The sequence below is a fragment of the Hippopotamus amphibius genome, chromosome 13 (genome assembly GCF_030028045.1).
Source record: "Hippopotamus amphibius kiboko isolate mHipAmp2 chromosome 13, mHipAmp2.hap2, whole genome shotgun sequence".
Classification (NCBI taxonomy): domain Eukaryota; kingdom Metazoa; phylum Chordata; class Mammalia; order Artiodactyla; family Hippopotamidae; genus Hippopotamus; species Hippopotamus amphibius.
In genome coordinates, this window is record NC_080198.1 from 2,425,724 (window position 1) to 2,446,117 (window position 20,394).

Here is a 20,394-nt window from a genome sequence, read left to right on the forward strand (position 1 = left end):
TCTGACCCCTGACCCTGCGAGGACTCACACCAACGTGATGATCTGGGAGGCTGCCCGGAGCTTCAGGTCCATGAAGGCCAAGTACTTGGCCAGGAAAGGCTTCTTGCGGAAGTCCAGCACTCGGACATACGCCTTGACCGTCTTTCCAATCTCCACCTGCATTGCGGGGGACACAGACTCAGGGGAGGCCTTCGAATGACCAGTGCCACCACCTGTGGTGTCCTACGGCTCTCTGCAAAAGCATCCCCAACCTCAAACCCACAGACCTAAGCTGATCTCCAGACTATCAGCCCATCGACAAACAAAAATCAATTAAGTGCTTTCTGTATTCAAGGGGCCTCGGGGAATCTTGGATGCATAAATGACACATCCCACACTGAGAGGACTAACGATCTGGGGGGAGGGATGAGTTAGGAGTATAGGTTTAACAGATACACACTACTATGCAGGAAGCAGATAAATGACAGGATTTACTGTACAGCACAGCGACTCTCTTAGATATAATAACCTACGAAAGAAAAGAGCTGAAAAAGAATACATGTATGTGTATAACTGAATCCCTCTGCTGTACACCAGAAACTAACACAACACTGTAAATCAACTATACTTCAATAAAAAGAACTAACAATCTAGTTAGAGAGGTAATCCACAGCTTAGAATAGCAAGAGGCATACAGTGGGCTGTTAATAAGTGCTCACTGACTCAACAGTTCACATCTCTCAGCGCATAATACACATACTGAAACCTTCAGGGAACATGAGGCAGAAATGCTTAGGGAAAGAACTCAAGTCTGGAAGCAAATCACCAGTGGAAATGACATCAGAGGAGGAATACCTGAGGCTGAGAGAATACTGACGTGTAAGGAGTCTAAGCTGCTTGAAGGTCCCTCTTTAATTAGCAACCATCCTCTCCCCTCAGGAAGATAGGACCCCGACAGCATCCTTCTGTAAGCCTCGCTGCAGTTATTTCAGGTGTTTGGAGTAATATAAAATTCCTCTTTACATTAAAGGAAAGTCTAGATCTATTACATATTCATTTTGCAAAGGCACTTGGCATCAGTACATTTTATTCATTTGCCACCGAAATTTTTTTAGAATCCAAAACATACACGCTGGGGAGAAAATTCACACTCAGCGAGGCACGCCCCGGGCTGGCTAGTAAACCTGCACCGGCCAGAGGACAGAACTCCCAGGCCGGACGGAGCGAATACCGGGACAACTTCCGGCGGGATTTACAAGCAGGGTGTCAGCTGAGATGAGGATGGATCCCCTCAGGGGCCGCTCTGCGCTGAGCCCAGAACGCTGGGTGAAACAGCACGGCGAGCTGCGGGCGGACACGAGGAAAACACCCCCCCCCCCCCCAGCGCCACCGTTCTCCAGGCTTCTGCAGGGAGGGAGCCGCATCGGGAAGCTGACACTGACCTTGTCCACCACGCGGATGTACAGCTCCTGAATGTCCGAGACGTAGACGTCAGCCTTTGCCGGGGCCGGGAAGGCCAAGCACAAGTCGTGGATCATGACAGTAGAGGTGCCCGGGAGCAGCGGGTGCACCTGCGAAGTCAGAGGTGGGTGCGGTCACACAGCCGCTCACAGCAGCAGCCTATGGCCCGTGGGACACTGTCTCCCAGAGGCCTCGGGCCAGGGCTCGGAAAACCCTACCCCAAACGTTGCCCTGGCCACCCCCATCATGAGCACCGAGTGCCAGCCGGGGATGGGCTCGGGATGTGAGAGGGTAGTGCCAGGATAGACTCCAGAGAGCGTTTATCTCAACCCTGCACAATTTACAGAGAAGAAAATGGAAGCTGCTCCAAGGTGGGGTGGTCAGAGCATGGCAGAGTGAGGGTTCACAGCCAGGATTCCGGATCTCCCGTGCAGGCCACCTGCCCCTGCAGCTCTCATAAGAGAAGAGCATCCGGTGGGATCTCCCGTGAACCTGCAAGCCAGGGGCTGGTAGCGCGTGAGACGGCTGCTCTCCAAACGAGAACTCCTAATCTGAACGCACAGACTCTCAGAACCTGGGAACGGGCTGCAGAGGCCGCCATGTCTTCAGCGTGCACTCTCGGAATCTCGCACACCTCCACGTCCATCTCTACCGCCGCTGCAGTTGCAGTAGAGCCCTTGTAAAATGTTCGCAGCGAATGAGCTCATCTGAGTGCCTGTCTTCCACACTTTCACTGCCAAAGACCCCCTTTCAGTCTTCTTCTCTCTCTACCTGCTTCCAGGGATCCCACCTTCAGAAGATCTCTCCCCAGACAAACCGCATCGTCACCACTCTCTCAGGCTGCAGACGGACTCCCAGTAATTTGTCATACTGCTTAGGTGTGCGTCTCAACTGGGTGGTCTGGGGGGCTGGGCAGTTAGGGGCACATCACGGAGCTAGTGGGTGGGCGCCGTGGCTGCCCCCCGCCTCTATCTGGCCCTGGCTTTGCTGCCTGAGGTTTGTGGTCTTATACGCATTGGGGGCAGGGGCCGTGGGTACAGTGAATGGTTCAGTACTGGCAAGGCTGCAGTTTCCGTATCAAGAACCTGTCGGGGGAGAAGGTCAGGAGACAACCAAACATAATCTCATAGCACCCAGATGAAAAGCCCTCAAAGGCTGCCCAGAGTGAGCCCACATCCTTAACAAGTCCTGTAAGAACCTGGCACGATCTAGCCCCTGCCCAGGGCTCTGGTTTTCCTGCAAACCACCCTCCCCCATGGCCGTCGTGCTCCAGCCAGCTGGCACCTGCCTGCCCGCCTCGGGGCCACATAGTCCACCTTTGAGATCTGGGGGCTCGTCCTCCCTGTGTCCACCCGCTGGCTCCACTCACCCTCAGTCCCGTCCACGTGTCCCTCCCCGGCAACGTGTCCCCTGACCCATAAGGTTGCAACCGGTGCCCTGCTGCTCACTTCTCCTGGTGCAGCTGTACCACTCTTCACTCCAACTCAGTACAGACCGCCCTGTGCCTCCTGCCCCCAGGCTGTCTTCTCCCCTCCTGCAGCCTCAGGATGGAGCCCCGGGCCCGGCCCTGAGTATCGAGTAGACTGAGATCCAGGGTCACAGCTACCAGCTGCCGGTTAACGTACGGAGACCTGCACTTCCGGGAGCTCAGCTTCAGTCCTGGCTTTGTCAAGACGTGGGAACTTTTGGAAAAAGGGGTCTGCAAACCCCAGGCACCATCATCTATTTGGGAAGTGCTGACTCTTGCCCACGTCCTTCAGTGGACCTATGGGGAAACGGGCCACCCAGGGCGGGAACCCAGCCTTGAGGGGGCGGCACTGGGGAGAGAACCCATTTACAAATCACAGGGAGACGCGAGGGCTCGATCTGACCCTCCTGCAAAAGTTGCTGCTGTCGGGAACGGCACGTCCTTCACGACGCAGAGAAACACACGCGCGCTGCACTGACCCGCGCGGGGCGCCCAGGAGGTGTTTTCTCTTCGTTTTCTCTTCTTTTTCTCTCCTTCAAAAGAGCCATTGTGCACATTTTAAACAAAGACATAAATGACGGTGGGGAAATCGATTCCTTTTCCACTTGATCTCCCAGCAGCTGGACGTCCAGGTGCCTTCCAGATGATGGAGCAGAGGAGGGCGTCGGGCTGCCACCCACGGAGGGGCCACATGGCCCGCCTGGCCGCACATCAGCTCCTGCCAGCCCACTGGACAATGCACAGCGCCTCAAGGGCGAGGCCACCCGCCACTCCAGAGACAAACTGCTTTGGAGGAAGCGAGGGGACGTGCCGGCCAGCAGCGGGCACGGTGCAGGGCTGGGGGGGTCGGGGACAGGGTCCCCCACCGTGTGAGTATCACCACGCCTCCTCCAGGCCCCGGACGCGCCTGCTTCTGGACGGACGTGCGGAGGACGCGTGTGCAGGAGGGGAGGGGGGAACCCACACCCGGAATGAACGCGCGTTCCCAAGTGGTGAAGGTGCCACCTAAGAGCCCGGGGACGTCCTGCCACCTCTTCGGAAACAGGAACCCGTTATTGCTCGTTAAGACGCTGCCCTGGAGCCAGGGGCCGCGCTGCTCGCGCCGCCCGCCCGTGCCCGCCAGGCCCCGAGGGGGTGCCGCGTCCTGGCTTCCCGGGCCCATCACACGTCACACCTGGGCCTTGAAAGGCGTAGAAAAATCAAGGACGCTGGGGATACTTCTGAACGTTTTCCGTGCACGCCCGTCAACGTCTCGTGGCGGCCAGGCCGCGCCACGCAGGAGGGTGGGGATGCACGCCCCCGGAGGACGTGGACGCCCTCGAGGCCGGTGGGGGATGAGCAGGGTCACACCGAGATGAGAAACCTCATCTAAGGGCCCCGGACGGCCGGCCCAGAGGCTTCCTGCAGGGCCAGGCTGGGGATTGGCGCCTCTGCCCACCACCCCTCTCAGGGAAAAGGCGGGACACACCTGAGCGCACGCCCCAAGGCCACCACCTACCACCTGCCCCGTCTTGAGGAAGGATCCCCTTCTGACGCACCTCCTCGGAGGTACAGCATCACCGTGACCAGCCCCGCGTCCCAGGACCCCGGAGATGGGCCGGCTCCTGAGAACAGGGGCCCTGGCTGACTGCTCACCGCTGAATCCCCAGAGCTTGGACCAGGCCTGGCGTGTGACGGGCGCCCCCCTTCGCAGGGCGAGTGCGTTAATGAAAGTCTGAGTGCCCAGTGCCCAGCAGGCTCCCCCCTCTCCACCGGCTCTTACAATCACATGGCTTCTGCGTGGAGGGCTTATTTTGAAACGTAAAGAACTGGCGAGAAGAACGAAACCCTGCGTTTAAATCAGATAAACGTTCCCTTGTGTGAGCTGGCCAAGGACGCAGAGGCGCGGTGCAGAGGGTCTGGGGCTGTGAGAGCAGAAGAGGCACAGGCGTGCGCAGCCCGGGTGCACTGTGTGGGCATCACCACCCTGCAACCGCCCCGCCGCGTGAGCGCCCACCTCTCTCCCAGCGACGCCCAGAAGCAGACACACACCCACGGGCCGTTCTTGCCTCTGAACGGGTATCGACAGGGAAGAGAGAAACATTCTCTCCGAGCTAACTGAAGAACTGTTGCGGGCTTCCTCGTCTCTGTGATTAAGGGAAATGAGAATGCTGCTAATTAGCAGCTGGAAAATGCCACAGAAATGTGTAAACGTCCTTCAGAAACAGCCCTCCGAGAAGCTGCGAGGACCTGTCATCAGCTGTCAACGCTCCATGAAAAATCCCTCCCGCACTTCACAGGAGAGGCAAAGGGAACCAGAACCAGAACCTGATTCCACCTGGGGCCACAGCGGTTTCTGCACAGGCTCGAGGCTGGGGGAAGCAGAGACCCCGGCAGCCAAGGTGCCTCCAGGATACCTTCTAGGGAAACGCGATCCTGGTGGGCCTGCCACGCCAGACACTCAGGGCCCAGACGTGTCCTGGGGTCATGTCTGCAGCGAGGCACCCTGGGCCACTCAGCAAGAGCCACGGAAGACGAAACGTGTGGGCGAAGGCCAGTCCACAACCCAGGGAGAGAACTGCTACAGCTCTTTGGGACCAGCTATAAATGGGGGACGTCATGCTTGTCTTGGCCGGGACAAGCCTAGAATCTGCTGCCGACGAGAACTGCACGTTGTGGGACATTGCAGGACTGAGCAGGGGTTTGTAGGTCTCGGGAAACTTGACTATGTTGCTGGAATCTCACCTTGAGTCTTTCAGACAAGCATGCCGGCTTGTTTCAATGCCTCCAGAGATGGGGAGCTCCCTACCTGTAGCAGCAGCCTAGTCCATCACAGACTCTCAGAAGCTCTTGTTCTTGGAGGAAGGGTCTCTCTCTGGCTGCAGGGCTGCTTTCAAGGCTCATTCAAAACGTGTGGTGTGGAGTAAGTGTGAGTAAAAGGGTGCCCAAGTTCATTGGCGCTACACACATTTTCCTGAACTTGAAACTTCCCTCTTCTAGATAACAGGGGAGTTATTATTAATCTCCAGAGATAAAGCAAAGCAAGGCATATTTCAAGCAGTTGGAATCATTTACGATTTGAGGTTTTCCCTTTAATATGAAGGATTTGATGGTGAACACTCATTGGATTAGGAATGGCCAGGGAACTATTCTGTCTTTTATAAACAGAATATTATTCTTTCTTTTATAAACAGAATATAAATGCCTGGGGGAGAGTTTCCTATGATCTCAGGCGTCCAGCTGCCTCCGAGCTCCCTCTAACAACACACATTTGTCCACAGGTGCCAAGAGATGGCTTTTTCTTACTCTGATCTACAGCGATAAACCCAAGACAGCATGACATCTGTGATTCTGTCTCTGAGAAAAACACGAGTTATGACGTGCTACCTCGCCCTTCACCCAGGAGCTGAACTGTGAGAAAGCATCCTCCCAACAAGACAGCTAAAGATCAAGGTCGCCCACTGGAGGAAGGTAAGAAAATGTTAGAAAAACAAAGTAACAAAAAAACTGGATCGTCCTAGAAAGACAAATGCTACCAAACCTGACTCAAATAGAAACAGACGATCTGAATAGACCTGTAAGAGGTGACGAGATAGATTGAAATCGTATCAAAAGCTACCCATGAGGAAAGCCTATGACCAGATGGCTTCACTGGCTAATTCTACCAAACATTCAAGAGTAATCGTTACCAATTCTACACAAACTCTTCCAAAAATTAGAAGAGGGAACACGTCCAAGTCATTCCATGAAGGTCATAGTACCATGATACCCAAACCAGGCAAAGACATCACAGAAGAGAAAACCACACACCAATATCTCTCAGGAATATGAACATGAATCCAATTAAACACTCGCAAACGGCATCCGGTTACATGTAAAAAGAATTATATATCAGGATCAAGTAGCGCTTATCTCAGAATGCAAGGTTGGTTAACATCTGAAAGCCAATTAACGTCACATATCATATCCATAGAAGAATAATAATAAAAACAACCCACGATTATTTCAAGAGACACAGGAAAAGCATTTGACAAAATCTAATATACTTGTGTGTGTGTTTGTGTGTGTGTGTGTGTAAGGATAGGGAAGTGATCACTGAAGTTTTGATTTTTTTTTAAGGTGATAAAAATACTCTAAAACTGACCTTGGTGACGGCTGCCTTCATCTGTGAATACACTACAGACTGCTGAATTGTGACTGTAAGTGGGTGAGTTGCATGGTATGTGAATACACCTCAATAAGCTGCTCCTAAAGACAAAAAAAGGCAGTGAGAGGTAGCAGCTGTCTCTTAGCCACAGTCCCCACCACGCCCTATTACCCTTCGACACCAACACTAAGCCTCTGGTGCCGGTTAGCCCAGCTCTTCCCGGTATGTTCCTTGCACCCTGCTTGTCTGGGTCCCTTACTCTACACTTGTCCCCCTTCAGAGGCAACGGATGTCGCGACCCCAGTATCAAGACAGTCAACAGATGCAACAAGTCAGAGAAAGGGACCTGCGGGGAGTTACGGCTGAGAGCGTGAGGTGTCCCGGCTAGGACGCAAGCTTACTGCAACCGTGGGCAAGGCACCCGTGCTGTGTTTCTGCAAGGAGATTGTGGGACCAGGTCTCCGCGAAGGCTAATTCCCTGGAATGTGTTTCGTGCTCTTGCCAGCGGCAAGGGCTCCCCTGCACAGGCAGGCAGTGCTGAAGCAAGCGCGGGCGGCAGGGCTGCAGGACGGCTCAGCCCTGGCCTCCCTGGCTGCACGGTCTGAACCCCCACCACGCACCAACGGCCCCAGCCTCTCCTGAGTCCGGGACAAAGTCTCGCTCGGTGCCTGGACGACTGTAAAACTCCTCCAACACCCAGCAGCCAGCCTCGGCCAGGGGAAAGCAGGCTTTAGGCTCTGAGCCGTCGAAAGGCCACTAGCAGGGCTGCAATTTCAGGACCCTGCCTGGGTGTCAGGGTCCCCTGGTTCTTGGCTGCCTGCAATTACGACTCAGGGCAGTGGTTTGACACACTCAACAGTCAGCGTTTCCTTTGAAAGAAAGTTGGGTTTTCATGACCGCGCGGTAATTCGCTGTGCCGACATGCAGACGTCCGGGACACTGGTGTCAGCTTGCCTTCACTCTTTGTCATAACTATAGGGTAATTCTTTTTTTTAAGATTTTTTTGATGTGGCCCATTTTTAAAGTCTTTATTGAATTTGTTACAATATTGCCTCTGTTTTATGTTTTGGTTTTTTGGCCGCGAGGCACATAGGATCTTAGCCTCCCCGACCAGGGACCGAACCCACACCCCCTGCGTTGGAAGGGGAAGTCTTAACCACTGGACCGCCAGGGAAGCCCCAGGGTAATTCTTTAAAAATAAAAACATTTAAACAACCCAAATGCTCTACAAGGAGAGAACGGCCGAGTACAAACAAATGTAAAAACAACAATCAGCCAGCCTACAGAGCAACATAGAGAAAAAGAAAACTTGGAATAAAAGCACTGAAGACAGTGCACTGCTCAATTCTCCCACACCATGGGCACAGGCAGGGAGGGGGCAGGAAAGGAGCACGGAGGAACAGAAAAAGCTGATGTGTCTCTCACGGCAATTTTCCTTACAGTTCTTATAGTGGCACGTATGCAATAAAACGAGAGTGAGTCGACAATTATCCACACTCCAGTTTAAAACTTCTTTTGGCCTCACTGTCTTATGAGCGCTTTCCATTCAAGGCTACTGTCTCCCCAGTCACTGCTGTGCAGGTGTGAACGTGTTACATCAGTTCATTTGTAACTGCGATAGGAGCAGAAATGGATGCCCCACTTGAGATTTGCACAAAAGAAGAGCAGCGTGCAGGGATTCGTTTTTTGCGGTCTGAGGGTGTGCACGTCCGCACACTTCTGCTCACACTGCCGACACTCTGCGAAAACATCTTTTTGAGGTGTTAAAGCATCCTCCCTACAGTCCTGATCTTGCTCCATCGGACTTTCACCTGTTTGGTCCCTGAAAGCAGCCCTACGAGGATGAAGATTCACTTCTGATGAAGAAGTGAAGACAGTGGTGCATTTGTGGCTCACAGCTCAGCCTAAAACATTTTTTAATGAGGGAATACGAAAGCTTGTTGACAGATGGACAAAGTGTATTGAAAAGCAAGGAGATTATGTTGAAAAATGATGTATTTGTCTTTTCTAAAAGTTAATTAAAACACTTGTAAATCCTACTACCAGAGTGCGGATAATCTTCGCCTCACCCTCCTATTCTCATCCTAACTGAAAGGCCAATTGAAAGGAAACCAGTAGGTAACTACAGTGCGGGTAGTTGTGGAGATGGAATGAAAAACCACAAAGATAACTTGCGAGTTGCACAAACAGGGAATCAGGGAATCTGAAGACCTTGCGCGTCACCCCTGTCGTGACGGAAGCAATCCGCCCACTGAAATGAGGAGGAGGGCGGGGCCCACACTCACCGTGGCAACGCCCCGGGCCTCCTGGTAGGCCACCCTGACCACGTCTGCACTGCTGGTGTTGAGGAAGAAGTAGCCAGAGCCTTCGCGGATGTGCAGCTCTGCCTGAGGGAGGGACCGGGCTAGCGTCAGAGGCGAGGGGTCCCCCGGGGGTCACGCCCAGAGGGTGGGGCGTGGGGGAGGCTGTACCTGCACGCCTGGGTGGTTATAGATGGTCACCTCTTCCGGACTGACCCTCACGTCCTCCACCAGCATGAGTTCGATGGAGGCCGACACAGGCGTGAGGGGGTCGTGCTAAAGGGGCAAGGCCAGCGCCGTCAGACCTAGGGGGCCAGTCAGACCCGGGCCAGCCCACAGGCCTCTCCCGCAAGAGCAGGACGAGCGGCCCCAGGTGCTGGAGTCCACCCGGGGACTCCGTGACGTCGGGGACAAGCCCAGGAATACCCATCGTGCTCTGAGCCCACACCCCGTGAGGTTTCCTGTAGTCCTGCCAAGGCGGGCACCCACCCCACCTGGCAGGCACCCAGGGTGGGCGAGTCACAGGCACCCCAGGAAAGTAGGACGGTGTTCCAGGCAGTGGGGGCTGCGGGCTCAAGGGACAGGGCTGAGCCGCCCGGGCACACTCGGCTGGGGCTGTCAATCGGACCGTGGGGGAGAGGAGGCTGCGGCCCGAAGGCCTGAGGGCCCCTGAGGCGTGTGCCGGAGCGGGCAGCCGGCTCCCCCCGTCGCCTGCACGCAGGGTGCGTGGAAGGGGAGGTGGAGGCAGGGAGGCCGGTGAGGAGGCACCCCCAGTCCGGGAGCAGGGTGGTGAGGGGTGCGGCCCAGCAAGGGGCTCGGGACCCCGGGACACTGGGCACAGCGCAGGAGAAGGAGGACTCCCCGCCCGCCTGGGCCCTGGTGGGTACCGGCTGCTTCACTCTAGCCGCGTCCAGATGGGACTGCTGGTAGCCAGTGGCGGTGGCAGAGATGGCCGTGGTGCCCGAGGCCTGGTGAACTGAGATGGCCTGCAAACCTGAGTGCGGGAGAGAAACCAAGGTCAGATTTGGGCCCTGTTCCCACCTGTGAGGCAGCCCCTCTGTCCCTCTGTCTGATTCATAGCTTAAATCAAAGCCACAGGTGGCGGGCTTTGTTTACACCGTGTGCACCATAACAGTTAGCGGGCCTGAGCAGGGCTCCTGGGGCAGCTTAGAGGCGCGGGAGGAGACGGCTCAGGTCTTGGCTGTCAAGGGGCCTGTGACAGCAGCATCGGGGGGTCTTGGAGCAGCTGGGTCTTGGCGCCAGGGTGGTCTTGGGTACAAGCTGGGGTTGGAGACTCAGCCACCACGAGCCCTGCACTGTTTCCCATCTCCCACAAAGAGAGTCCATTCCTACCTCACAGACGTGCGAGAATTAAAAGAGGGTCTGGACGTCCCCTGAGCTTTAGTCCTGGACAGACGGGGTCCCAGCCCCACGCCCACAGCCGTCAGCCCTTCTCAGCACCTGGCTGGTCTGTCTGGGGCCACCGCTCGCCTCCCAGCTCACCGTGCAACTTCTTCTGGCCGTTCCCGTCGTCCCGGGACACCAGCTGCAGGGGTGGGTCCAGCTCGATGCTGGCCAGCGGTGGCCTGGTGGACTCCCACTGGACACTCAGCGAGCTGAAGTTGTCGAACCTGCGGCCCTGCTGGTCATAGGCGGCCAGGTCCAGCAGGGGGTTGCGGTGGCTGGAGACCGGAACCTGTGAGAAGCCAAGGTCACCTGCCGTGGCTGTGCCCCGGAAGAGGTAGGGCCCTGACCACGTGGTGCAGCAGACCCTCCAGCTGCCTGTGGGCTCGTGGGGGTTGCGGTGAGCGAGTGGGAGCAAGTCGCTCATGAACGCTCACTACTGCCGGCCAGCAAAGCACCCCCATGCATGCCACCCGGCCTGCCGCTCCAGCCCGGGGTCCTTGACAGGGGCCTTGGTGACGTCTGGGAGCGTTTTTGGCTGTCACAACTGCAGGGGGCGCAACTGGCATCTAGTGCGAAGAGGTCAGGGTGCTGCGAAACACCCTGTTGTGCACAGGGCAGCCCCTCAAGAAGGGAGGATCTCGCCCAAAATGTCAGCAGTGCTGACTGAGGCTGGGGACCCTGCCCACAGCCTCCCCGTCCCAGCCAGGCTGCTCTCGTCCGCTCAGCACTCCCCTCTCCAAATCCTGCCACCGCCCTCCACCCCCTGCCCACCTCAGCCCCTCTAGGACGCCCCCTTTGTGGTTTACAAGGAATGCCAATGACACCCCAACATGTGCCAGAGCCGCTCGGATGGCAAAGTTTTTAGAGCCGAGTTCTCACCCGGCCTTGACCGCCCCAGCGATGGGAGCTGCCACCCACACACTGAGGGTGAGGCCGGGTCCCAGGGAAGGGAGGGAACAGGGGTCCTCGGCGGCCAAGCGTCAGGCCATCAGGATTCCATGCCAGAACCCCACGTCCTGCTGCTCTGCCGTCACCCGTTTCCCGAGCAACTCCGCTCCTCAGGGCCTGTGCGGGATGGGCCCCCCTCCCCCCAGACCGCGGCTCACCCCGCCCTCCCAGCCCAAGTGGACACCCGGGTCCCACAGCCTGGACTCACAGCCCACCTCCGCCCAGGCAAGCCGCCCACTTTCCGGAGTTTCTCCACGTGAAGCGAGGATTGCACGGGACCCTCCTCCCAGGGCTCTGTTTTAAATAAGGCTCACGCGAGAATGTTTTAAGGCGCCTGGCTCGTGTCACTAAGGCTCGGGCAGGGACCCAGCTCAGCGGGGTCCACACTCCATCAAGCGCAGGTCCAGGAGGTAGGACGGTGCTCGTCTGGCCCTTGAAGTCAGGAGTGAGGGCATCACTCACTTTGGCCAGTGAAATGTGACAAGTGACTTAGGACAGTTCCGGGGGCGGAAGCTGGAATGGCCAGAACAGAATCTGCCCGCTACGCTCAACTTGGTGGCCAAGTCTCGGAAGGAAGACCGCAGCGAAGCAGGGCCCCCAGCCCCCACGGTACGCACGCTGCGTGAGCGGGGCTGTGCGGGGTGCCGGGAGGCCGCCGAGCCCGCCTGGCCCACCCGGTGCAGGCAGCAAACTCCCACCTCCCTCGTCCCCAGAGAACTCTGGGCCAAAGCAGGTCCCGAATTCTACATGCAGATCAGCACAATCACAGGGGATGCAAAGCAGTTTACAACCGTTGTGGCCTCGAGTTGGGAGCTGTGATTGTGGGTGGGGACAACAAGGTGCATATTCTAGAGGCCCCACTCTGTCCCCTAGATGCAACCCAGGGTGGAAAACCACGCTCTTCCCTTCCTCCTGCTCCCCGGGGATGGGTGAGGACATGAACAAGGCATCGACCACACTCGCAGGTCCACTGGTCCTGCCAAAAGCAAGAGCATCATCTCCAAACGGGGAGGCTGAGGTTCAGAGACGCTAAGTCGCTTGCCGAGGTCACACAGGTTTAGGGGTGGCACTCTCTGGTCTGATTTTAAAGCCCACAGGCCCCGGGCGCGATGCAGCCTCTCCCAGGCGCACAAGTCAGGCGGCAGCTCCATCCAAGCCCCAGCTCATCATCTCTTGGCTGTGAGCTGCACGGTCGAGGCCCAGCACGGAGCACTGGGGTCAGGCTGCAGCAAGGTCCCACTTTGTCACTCCGACAGGTCTGCCCTTCCTAACGTCTGGCCTCGCCAGTGATTTACTCTGCAAACACATCCTGGGCAGCCTCTGGCTTAGGAGAGGTATAAAGTGAAATCGACACTGCACCAGGACGCGTGGCAGGAATACATCTTCCTCAGGGTCCCCTGGTGACACCATAAATCTCAGGGGCCACGCCTGACTGGCTCACGGCTCTGGAACCCCAGGACGGATGGACCACAAGGCGATTCTGTGTTCGCGTGAGATCTATGACACAGGAGCCAATTCAGAGCCGCACTTGCTGCCTGACCGTCATCTTTCAGCCAACAGACAACCCTGGGCTGACCCCGAGGTCACAGCTGACAGACGGCCAGGCACGGCTCGGCCAGCGGATAGCCAGTGTTTAAGGACAGGAAGGTGCACGGGGATCTGATTATCTTTCCTTTGAAATTGAGAAGGTTCGGGCAGCCTGGGCTGGAGCCGTGGGGGCTTTGGTGGGGCACCTGCTGTCCAGGCCTCACCGTTCCCCCCCGGCCCCATCCTCAGCCACAGGCAGGTGAGCCTGCAGAGGACGGGCAGAGGGCGGCAGGGACAAGGGCAGGGGGTGGGGTTGGAGAGGGGTCCCCGGCTCACGCATCCACCCACAGTTCACTGAGCTCCCACCACAAGCCAGGCCCTGAGAGAGAGAGACTCACAAAGAGGAAAATGAACACAGACGCAGCTCGGAGACACTGCGCTTCACAGATACTGTGTTTTTACAACTGGAAGGTCTGTGGCAACCGTGTGTCGAACGATTCTGTTGGCGTCATTGTTCCAACAGCATTTGTTCGCTTCACGTCTCTGGGTCACATGTTGCTAATTCCTGCAATAGTTCAGACTCTTTCATCATTATTATACGTATTTGTTAGGGCGTCTGTGATCAGGGACCTCTGACATTGCTATACGAGTCCCTGAAGGCTCAGACGACGGTTAGCATTTTTCAGCAATAAAGTCCTTTTTAATTAAGGTCTGTACATTGTTTCTTTAGCCGTAACACTATTGCACACTTAACAGACCACAGGATAATGTAAATGTAACCTTTATGTGCCCTAGGGAACCAGAAAGTCCCCGAGACGCAATTGACTGCGATATTTGCTGCACCGCAGGGTCTGGAACTGAACCCACAACTCTGTAACGTCCGCCTGAGCGTACCTTCTACAGCATCAGCCGGTGTTAGGTGCTCGGGGGGAAGAGAGGTTGGAGAAGGGAACCAGAGTGGGAAATGCTGAGGCGGGGACCCCGAAATAAGGTCTAAGGCTAAGAAGCACCCCCTCCCGCCAAAGGCAACGTGCGAATAAAGAGCGGTGGGGGGCGGGGACGGGGAGCTGGGGGGTCGGGAGGGAGACGTTCCAGCCAGGGGCCGGCAAGCCAGGCCCGGGCCGTCCCCGCGTCCGAGCACGGAGGAGCTGCGGCTCTTGCTCCGGGCACGCAGGCAGCCAGGGCAGGATGTCCGCAGAGAGCAGCGAGAGGTGCGTGAGTCACCACGCTGCCTGCCGTGTCCAGCCCCGCGCGCCCCCGCGGTGACTCGGGAGACCAGCGCCACCCCAGCGCCACTCAGAGGAGGCGGCCGCACGGCGGGCGCGCCCCGGCTCCCGGCCTCACACACGGTGGACCCAGCGGGCCGGGTCTCCCAAGAGCCCAGACTCGCATGATGTCATTCTTTCTACAAGGGACACTTTGCCAAGCACATAAAAGTGACTCGAAATGTAAAACTTCCATGGCATTTGTCTCAACAGCCCCCGAAGTCCTTTCCTGCACACACAGGTCTTCCGCTCCGGGCAGACGGCCAGCCGCTCCGGGACACGGCCCCAGGCCTGGGCTGCGGGGGACGCCGGCCCCGGGGCCACGAGCCTCCTCCCGCAGGAGGCTGCTGCCTCCGGGCCTCGGCAGCAGGCGAGCGGGCCCTGAGGCCGCACGAGGACGCCTCACTTCTAACCGACGCCATCGCGGCCCCAACCCGCACAGGACCAGGGGAGGGGCCCGCCTGCCCCACAGCTGAGAGGTCAGCGAGGCCCGCCACTGACCGCCAGGGCAACGGGAGGAAAACCGGAACTAAACCCACAAGGACGGGAGGCCCAGAGTCACAGGCCAGACGGTGGGCTGGTTCCCAGGCCCCAGGCACTGGAGTCTGGCACCTCCCCTAGAGCGACGAAGGGACGCCTTCTCTCCAAACAGCAGCGAGCGCCCAGTGGCCCCGGGTGGCAGAGGCTGCACCGTGAACAGCTGGGAAAGGTCCCGTCAGGTGCGTGGAGGACACACGCTGACCACAACAGACAGAACACACACAGATGGGATGCCTCACGCCCAGAGGCAGCCCCAGGAGACACAGGCCCTCGGGCCACCCAGGTGCAACGCAGCTGGCCACGCCCTGGGGCTGACCGCAGGCTGGGGCTGGCGGAGGAGCAACTGCAGGGCCTCTGAGAAGGCACCAGACTTGGAGCTGGACAGACGTAGGTTCTGTCTGTGGGCCCGGCCCACGGGGACGAGGAACGAGGCACCCACACGGTTTTGATCACTGTGTGGGCGGCAGGGATGTGGAGGCCCCATGCTGGCCCCGGGGCCTTTGCACTTGCTACTCCACCTGCCTGGGGCACCCTGAGCTTGGCCCCTCTTGGCTGGGACCCCGAGCACAGGCCGGAGCCCATGTGCCCTCCTCACAGGGGTCCTTCCCCACCATCTGAGGTCCCTGGTGTCCACCGCGCCTCCCGCCCTCCCAATCCACCGCATCTGCTGAGGGCCTCCTGGTCTCCTGTTGGCTCAGAGACCGGGCGCCTCACCTGCCCAGGTACCTGTGTTCCTGAACCTGACGTGTGCCTGGCACAGGGGTGAGGGTCCAACAAACGTACACTGAGGAACGAGAGGAGAGGAGACTGGCTCTCCTCTGACAAGGGCTGCGGCCAGGCCGGCCAGCAGGGTGTGTGCACGCCTGACCCTGACAGCAGGGTGTGTGCACGCCTGACCCTGGGCTTTGAAATCCTCCACGTCCAGCTGTCTGGTCTCGAGGGTCTCAGGGGTGGGGGCCAGGCTGGGTGTCGCCTTACATCCCTGCTGTCAGGGATCCCAGCGACGTTCTTCCCTCTGCCCGCAATGACCTTGGAAACACAGCCCCACCCCCCACGCCGTGGAGAAGGCCACAGCCGGTCACTCCCTCAGCAGCCCTGGCTTGGACACAGGCCCCACCCTCAGACAAGAACCCCACCTAAACACCCTCGTGCCACGGAGGGAAACAACGAGATCTGTACAAACCGCAAAGTGACGCACAGAGAGGCGGCCAAGTGTGGGCGCGGCCACCAGCAGCTGTGACACAGGGGACCCCCCCCCAGGTCCCGGGCCCCCCATGTCACAGGCAGGGCCAGGGTGGAGGCGAGCGGGCAGCACCGGAAGGCCACTCACCACCTGCTTGTTCTGCTGCAGCAGCGGGCACGACAGGTCCAGCTGGGGGCTGGCGTAGACGGGCGTCAGGGTGAGCCTGGAGGGCGGCGCGCACACGACCTTGACCACGGTGGGCTCCAGCGCCGGGAAGGGGTTGGTCACGCTGGGCCTGTTCCCCACCGTGAGGGCGATGACCTGGGGGAGAAGCAGCAGCGGGCACCCCGTGTCTCAGCCTCTCTGTGCCAGGAGCCCCAAGGCGGCTGCAAAGGCCCCGCGACACACGCCGGGAGGGGCTCCCTCAACATGCAAGGCGCCCTCTGCCAGCAGAACAGAACCACCGCCTGCGCCGGGGCCCAGGGAAGAGGTGGGTCAGGGGACCCTGGGCGGCTTCCCAGGACCCTGTGAAAACCCCGAGGTGGGCTAACACCGACAAGCTTGCGGGTTCTGAATGAGGCATCCTTACTGCCTTGAAGACACGCATCGCAACACCGTGCAGGTGCGGGAGACCGTGTGTGACTGACGGAGCCCCGTGGGGAGGGACCGGCTGAGGGATGTGGAGGGCGGGAACAGAAGGCAGGTGCTGGAGCCGCCAGCCGCGGCCTCAGAAACCCAGCCCGGCCCGCGCTTCCCAAGCACCACTGCTCACGGCCTGTCCCAAGGGAGCAGCCCGCGGCCCCTCAATGACACACGCTTTCATAGGACAGAACAGTCCGGTCCAGGAGCCCCTCACCCTTCCTGACCATGAGGCAGGACGGAGGGCAGTGTCCTCACCGACCCCCGGCACCCCAAGAAGCGACCACAGAGCACCAGGACTGGGGGGCCCTGGGGACAACCCTGCTGGGGGTTCAGCTCCTACAGTCCGGGGAGACACAGAGGACCGTGTCAAGCCAGGGATAAGAAACTTCTCTAAGCTAATTCCTGACCAAGTTTACTCTTGTTGTGGTATTTATTATTATGTATTTATTTTTCTTATTCTTTAATTGATTAAAAAAAAACGAAGCCAGTGGGAAGTGCGCCTCTCACTGTGCCTCTCTTCCGCTCACACCAAGCCATCCTCAGTGTGGCCGGCTTCGTAAGGGTACCTGGGGGGCGTGCGGGCATGTTTCAACGTCAACTGACATGTTCTGCACTGTTAAACACACACAGGTGTTCTTCACTCCCCCAAGAAACGGGCTCTCTCCTACCTTCCTTAATTCACGGTGGCCCCCCTTGCTTTTTGTTTCCCGGCACCCCGGGAACGGAGGGTTACACGCCTACTACACGCAGAAGAGTGTGCAGCCCTGGTCCTGGGGCTGCCGGGCACAGGGGAGCCAAGGCGCGAGCTGCCGCTCTACCCAGCCACTGCCAGCCCTGCAGGGACCACACGTGCACTGGGCTCAGTTCACCCAGGCTAATTTGTTTTTGGATTTCAGCATTAAAAAAAAAAAATTCAAGATATTTCATACACCTGAAATTAATATGATACTGTAAATCAACTGTATTTCATTTTTAAAAAAAGTTCTCACAGAAAAAACGATCGCGACTCTCAGCTTATCCTGAAACACCCAAAAGATCTGCCTGACTTGGGTCTGCAGTCTCACTCATTTATGATACTTGCCTGACCCTGGAGGCCTCTGACTTTGCGACCCCGATCTCGCCCCACCCGGACTTGACAATGGGGATGCCGAGGCCTGGGGCGAGAGGAGGTCACCCCAGGTGTGGAAAGGGAGCTGGACTGGCCAGTGTGTATCGGGGTCACAACTGTTGCACCCCGCTCAGCGCACATGGTGTTCACTCAGTCACCCTAGCACCCTGATCCTCAGTTTGCCTGTCTGTGAAAAGGGTACAACAGCCGTGGCTGTCTCTCAGGGTTTCCTTGAGGATTTAGATAAAATGATGCTGCGAGGGCCCGCAGGGTACTCAGGGACGTGACTTCCCATCCCTCCCTCTAGGCAAAGTGGGTCTGGGGGTGGCCACCCTCTCACCTGTTCGCCCAAGTCCTGGCAGGTCACGAGGATCCAATGTTGCTGGTAATTCCTCGAGGCCGGGGGCCCAAAGAGAGCCAGACTGATGCTGTCCACGTCCTCGGAGGTGACGTTGCGGAAGAACTTAGAAGGCTCCAGGACCCAGGGTCTGGGACCCCCCTCGAAGAGCATCTCCTTTGAGGAGCCAAGGGTCACCAAGGCGATAGAGGAGGGGTCCACAGCCTATGGGAGAGAAGAGGGGAAGTGTCAGCGTATCTCTGGGAGGAGTGGGCCTGCCGGGCCAGGGGGCTCACTCTCCGGTCCTGCCAGGAGATGATTTGTTTGGGTGTCTGCCTCCCCGACCAGCCCATGGGCTCATTAAAGGAAGGGCAGATCTGTTTTCTCTCATATCTGCAGCATGATCTCAACCACACGAGAAACGAAAAACCGTACAGAACAAATTAAACTATTTCTAAAAGAGTAAATTACAATTACACTGTGATACTATTTCTCTGTCATCTGATTAGTAAAAATTCAAAAGTTTCAGCACACACGCTGCTGGTGAGTCTGTAGAGAAACTCTTTTATAAAATTAATTAAATTGTTGTTTGAGATATAGTTGACATGTAACATTATATTAATTTCATTAGTACAACACAGTGATTTGATATTTGTATAGACTGCAAAATGATCACCACGGTAAGTCTAGTTAACATCTGTCACCACACAAAGTCATAATTTTTTTTTTTTCTTGCAATGAGAACTTTTAAGATCTACTCTCTCGGCAACTTTCAAATATAGTACTATTGAGAAATGTTTTCTCATATCCTGCTGGGGAGACAGGAAAATGGTGCAAGCCCAACCGAGGGAAATTTGGCAATAACTACTAAAATGACAGGCATATTTATCCCTTGTCCAAGCAATAGTCCTTCTAGGAATGGACTCCAAAGACACGTCTCCAGGAATATATAAAACACAGTAACAGAGCTATGCATCGCAGTGTTATTTTTAAGGCAAAAGCTTGGAAACAGCCCAAACACACATCAACAGAAGCCTGGTTATGTAAACTGTGGTCTATCCATACGATGGAATGTCAAGCAAAGATCTTTCCATATGTATGCGGAGAGATTTGCAGGTTATTTTCTTTATTTTCCAAGTAAAGAAGCAAGGTGCAGAAAGGACATCCAGCATACTTCCTTTGAGTAAGAGAGGAACGGGCAAGACCCAAGAATATGCAATTGTTCTTGCTGATTTTTGCAAAAAGAGACACTGAAACAAACTGGAAACTAAGCAAAACAGCTCTCGACAAGAGGCAGGGGAAGGATGGAAGTGAGGCTTCTGGGTGTACTTTGAAACCACACAAACAACTTAGACATGCAAAAAATGAAGTTAAAAAAAGCAAACCTTAAAACCGAGGAGACATGAAACCAGGTGATTCCACCCGTGACCAGCTGATCACCTCAACGCTGGCAAGCCCAAACCTGCATCAATCCCATCCTCCTGGACGAACTGACCTCAGCCTCTCATGGTTTCCAGTACCTTTTAGGCCAAGAGCTGCAAACACGTGTTAGCCCAAAGGTCCAACTCTGATTGGCCGGAAACGGCTACGGGGGGTGGGGATCTGTGCTCCTGAGGCTGAATCAGAGCTTGGCAATAAAGGGAGCCAGTCCGCAGTGGGCACAGACGGGCACACACAGAAGCCGCACCTGCATTACACTAGAGTCCGCAAAGGCAGGGTGACTTCTAGTTCAGAATGGCCGGTATCCTAGGTGGAGGTTACTAGGAACCCACATCAAGTGAGTCCTTGACAGCTTAATGCCCAGCACACAGAGTACCTGACAGTGACTTCCAGGCCTGGCTTCCCCAAACCCTACTCACCTGGACCCCTTAAAGCCCTGTGAGTGTTCGTGCAGATCACGGCAAAATGACCCTCTCACATCCTCTGCAGCGGAGACCCTGCGGGGATGCCGTGAGCCCGGGCTGAGCCAAAGCGTCCCCCGCCCAGCCAGTACCACCTCCTGCTCCTTCCACGTTGCCCCGATGTGTGTGCCCGCCCGCTGCCGTGGTCATCTCTGCTGACCTGCTTGCCAGAGCCCTGACCCTCTGCTCAGCTCCTTCCACG

The 20,394-nt window shown here is 57.0% G+C and overlaps 1 protein-coding gene across 1 annotated transcript in view; it reads right to left on the reverse strand.

The window, feature by feature from the left end:
- Window positions 1–20,394, reverse strand: part of NUP210 (nucleoporin 210) — a 113,020-nt gene that overhangs the window by 25,651 nt on the left and 66,975 nt on the right. Inside the window, exons 15-22 of the mRNA XM_057706863.1 lie at window positions 18,295–18,516; window positions 16,352–16,525; window positions 10,838–11,030; window positions 10,222–10,328; window positions 9,506–9,610; window positions 9,320–9,421; window positions 1,422–1,550; window positions 29–156 (exon numbers count right to left, since the gene is read on the reverse strand). Coding sequence (XP_057562846.1) covers window positions 29–156; window positions 1,422–1,550; window positions 9,320–9,421; window positions 9,506–9,610; window positions 10,222–10,328; window positions 10,838–11,030; window positions 16,352–16,525; window positions 18,295–18,516 — 1,160 coding nt within the window. The remainder of the gene's footprint in view (window positions 1–28; window positions 157–1,421; window positions 1,551–9,319; window positions 9,422–9,505; window positions 9,611–10,221; window positions 10,329–10,837; window positions 11,031–16,351; window positions 16,526–18,294; window positions 18,517–20,394) is intronic.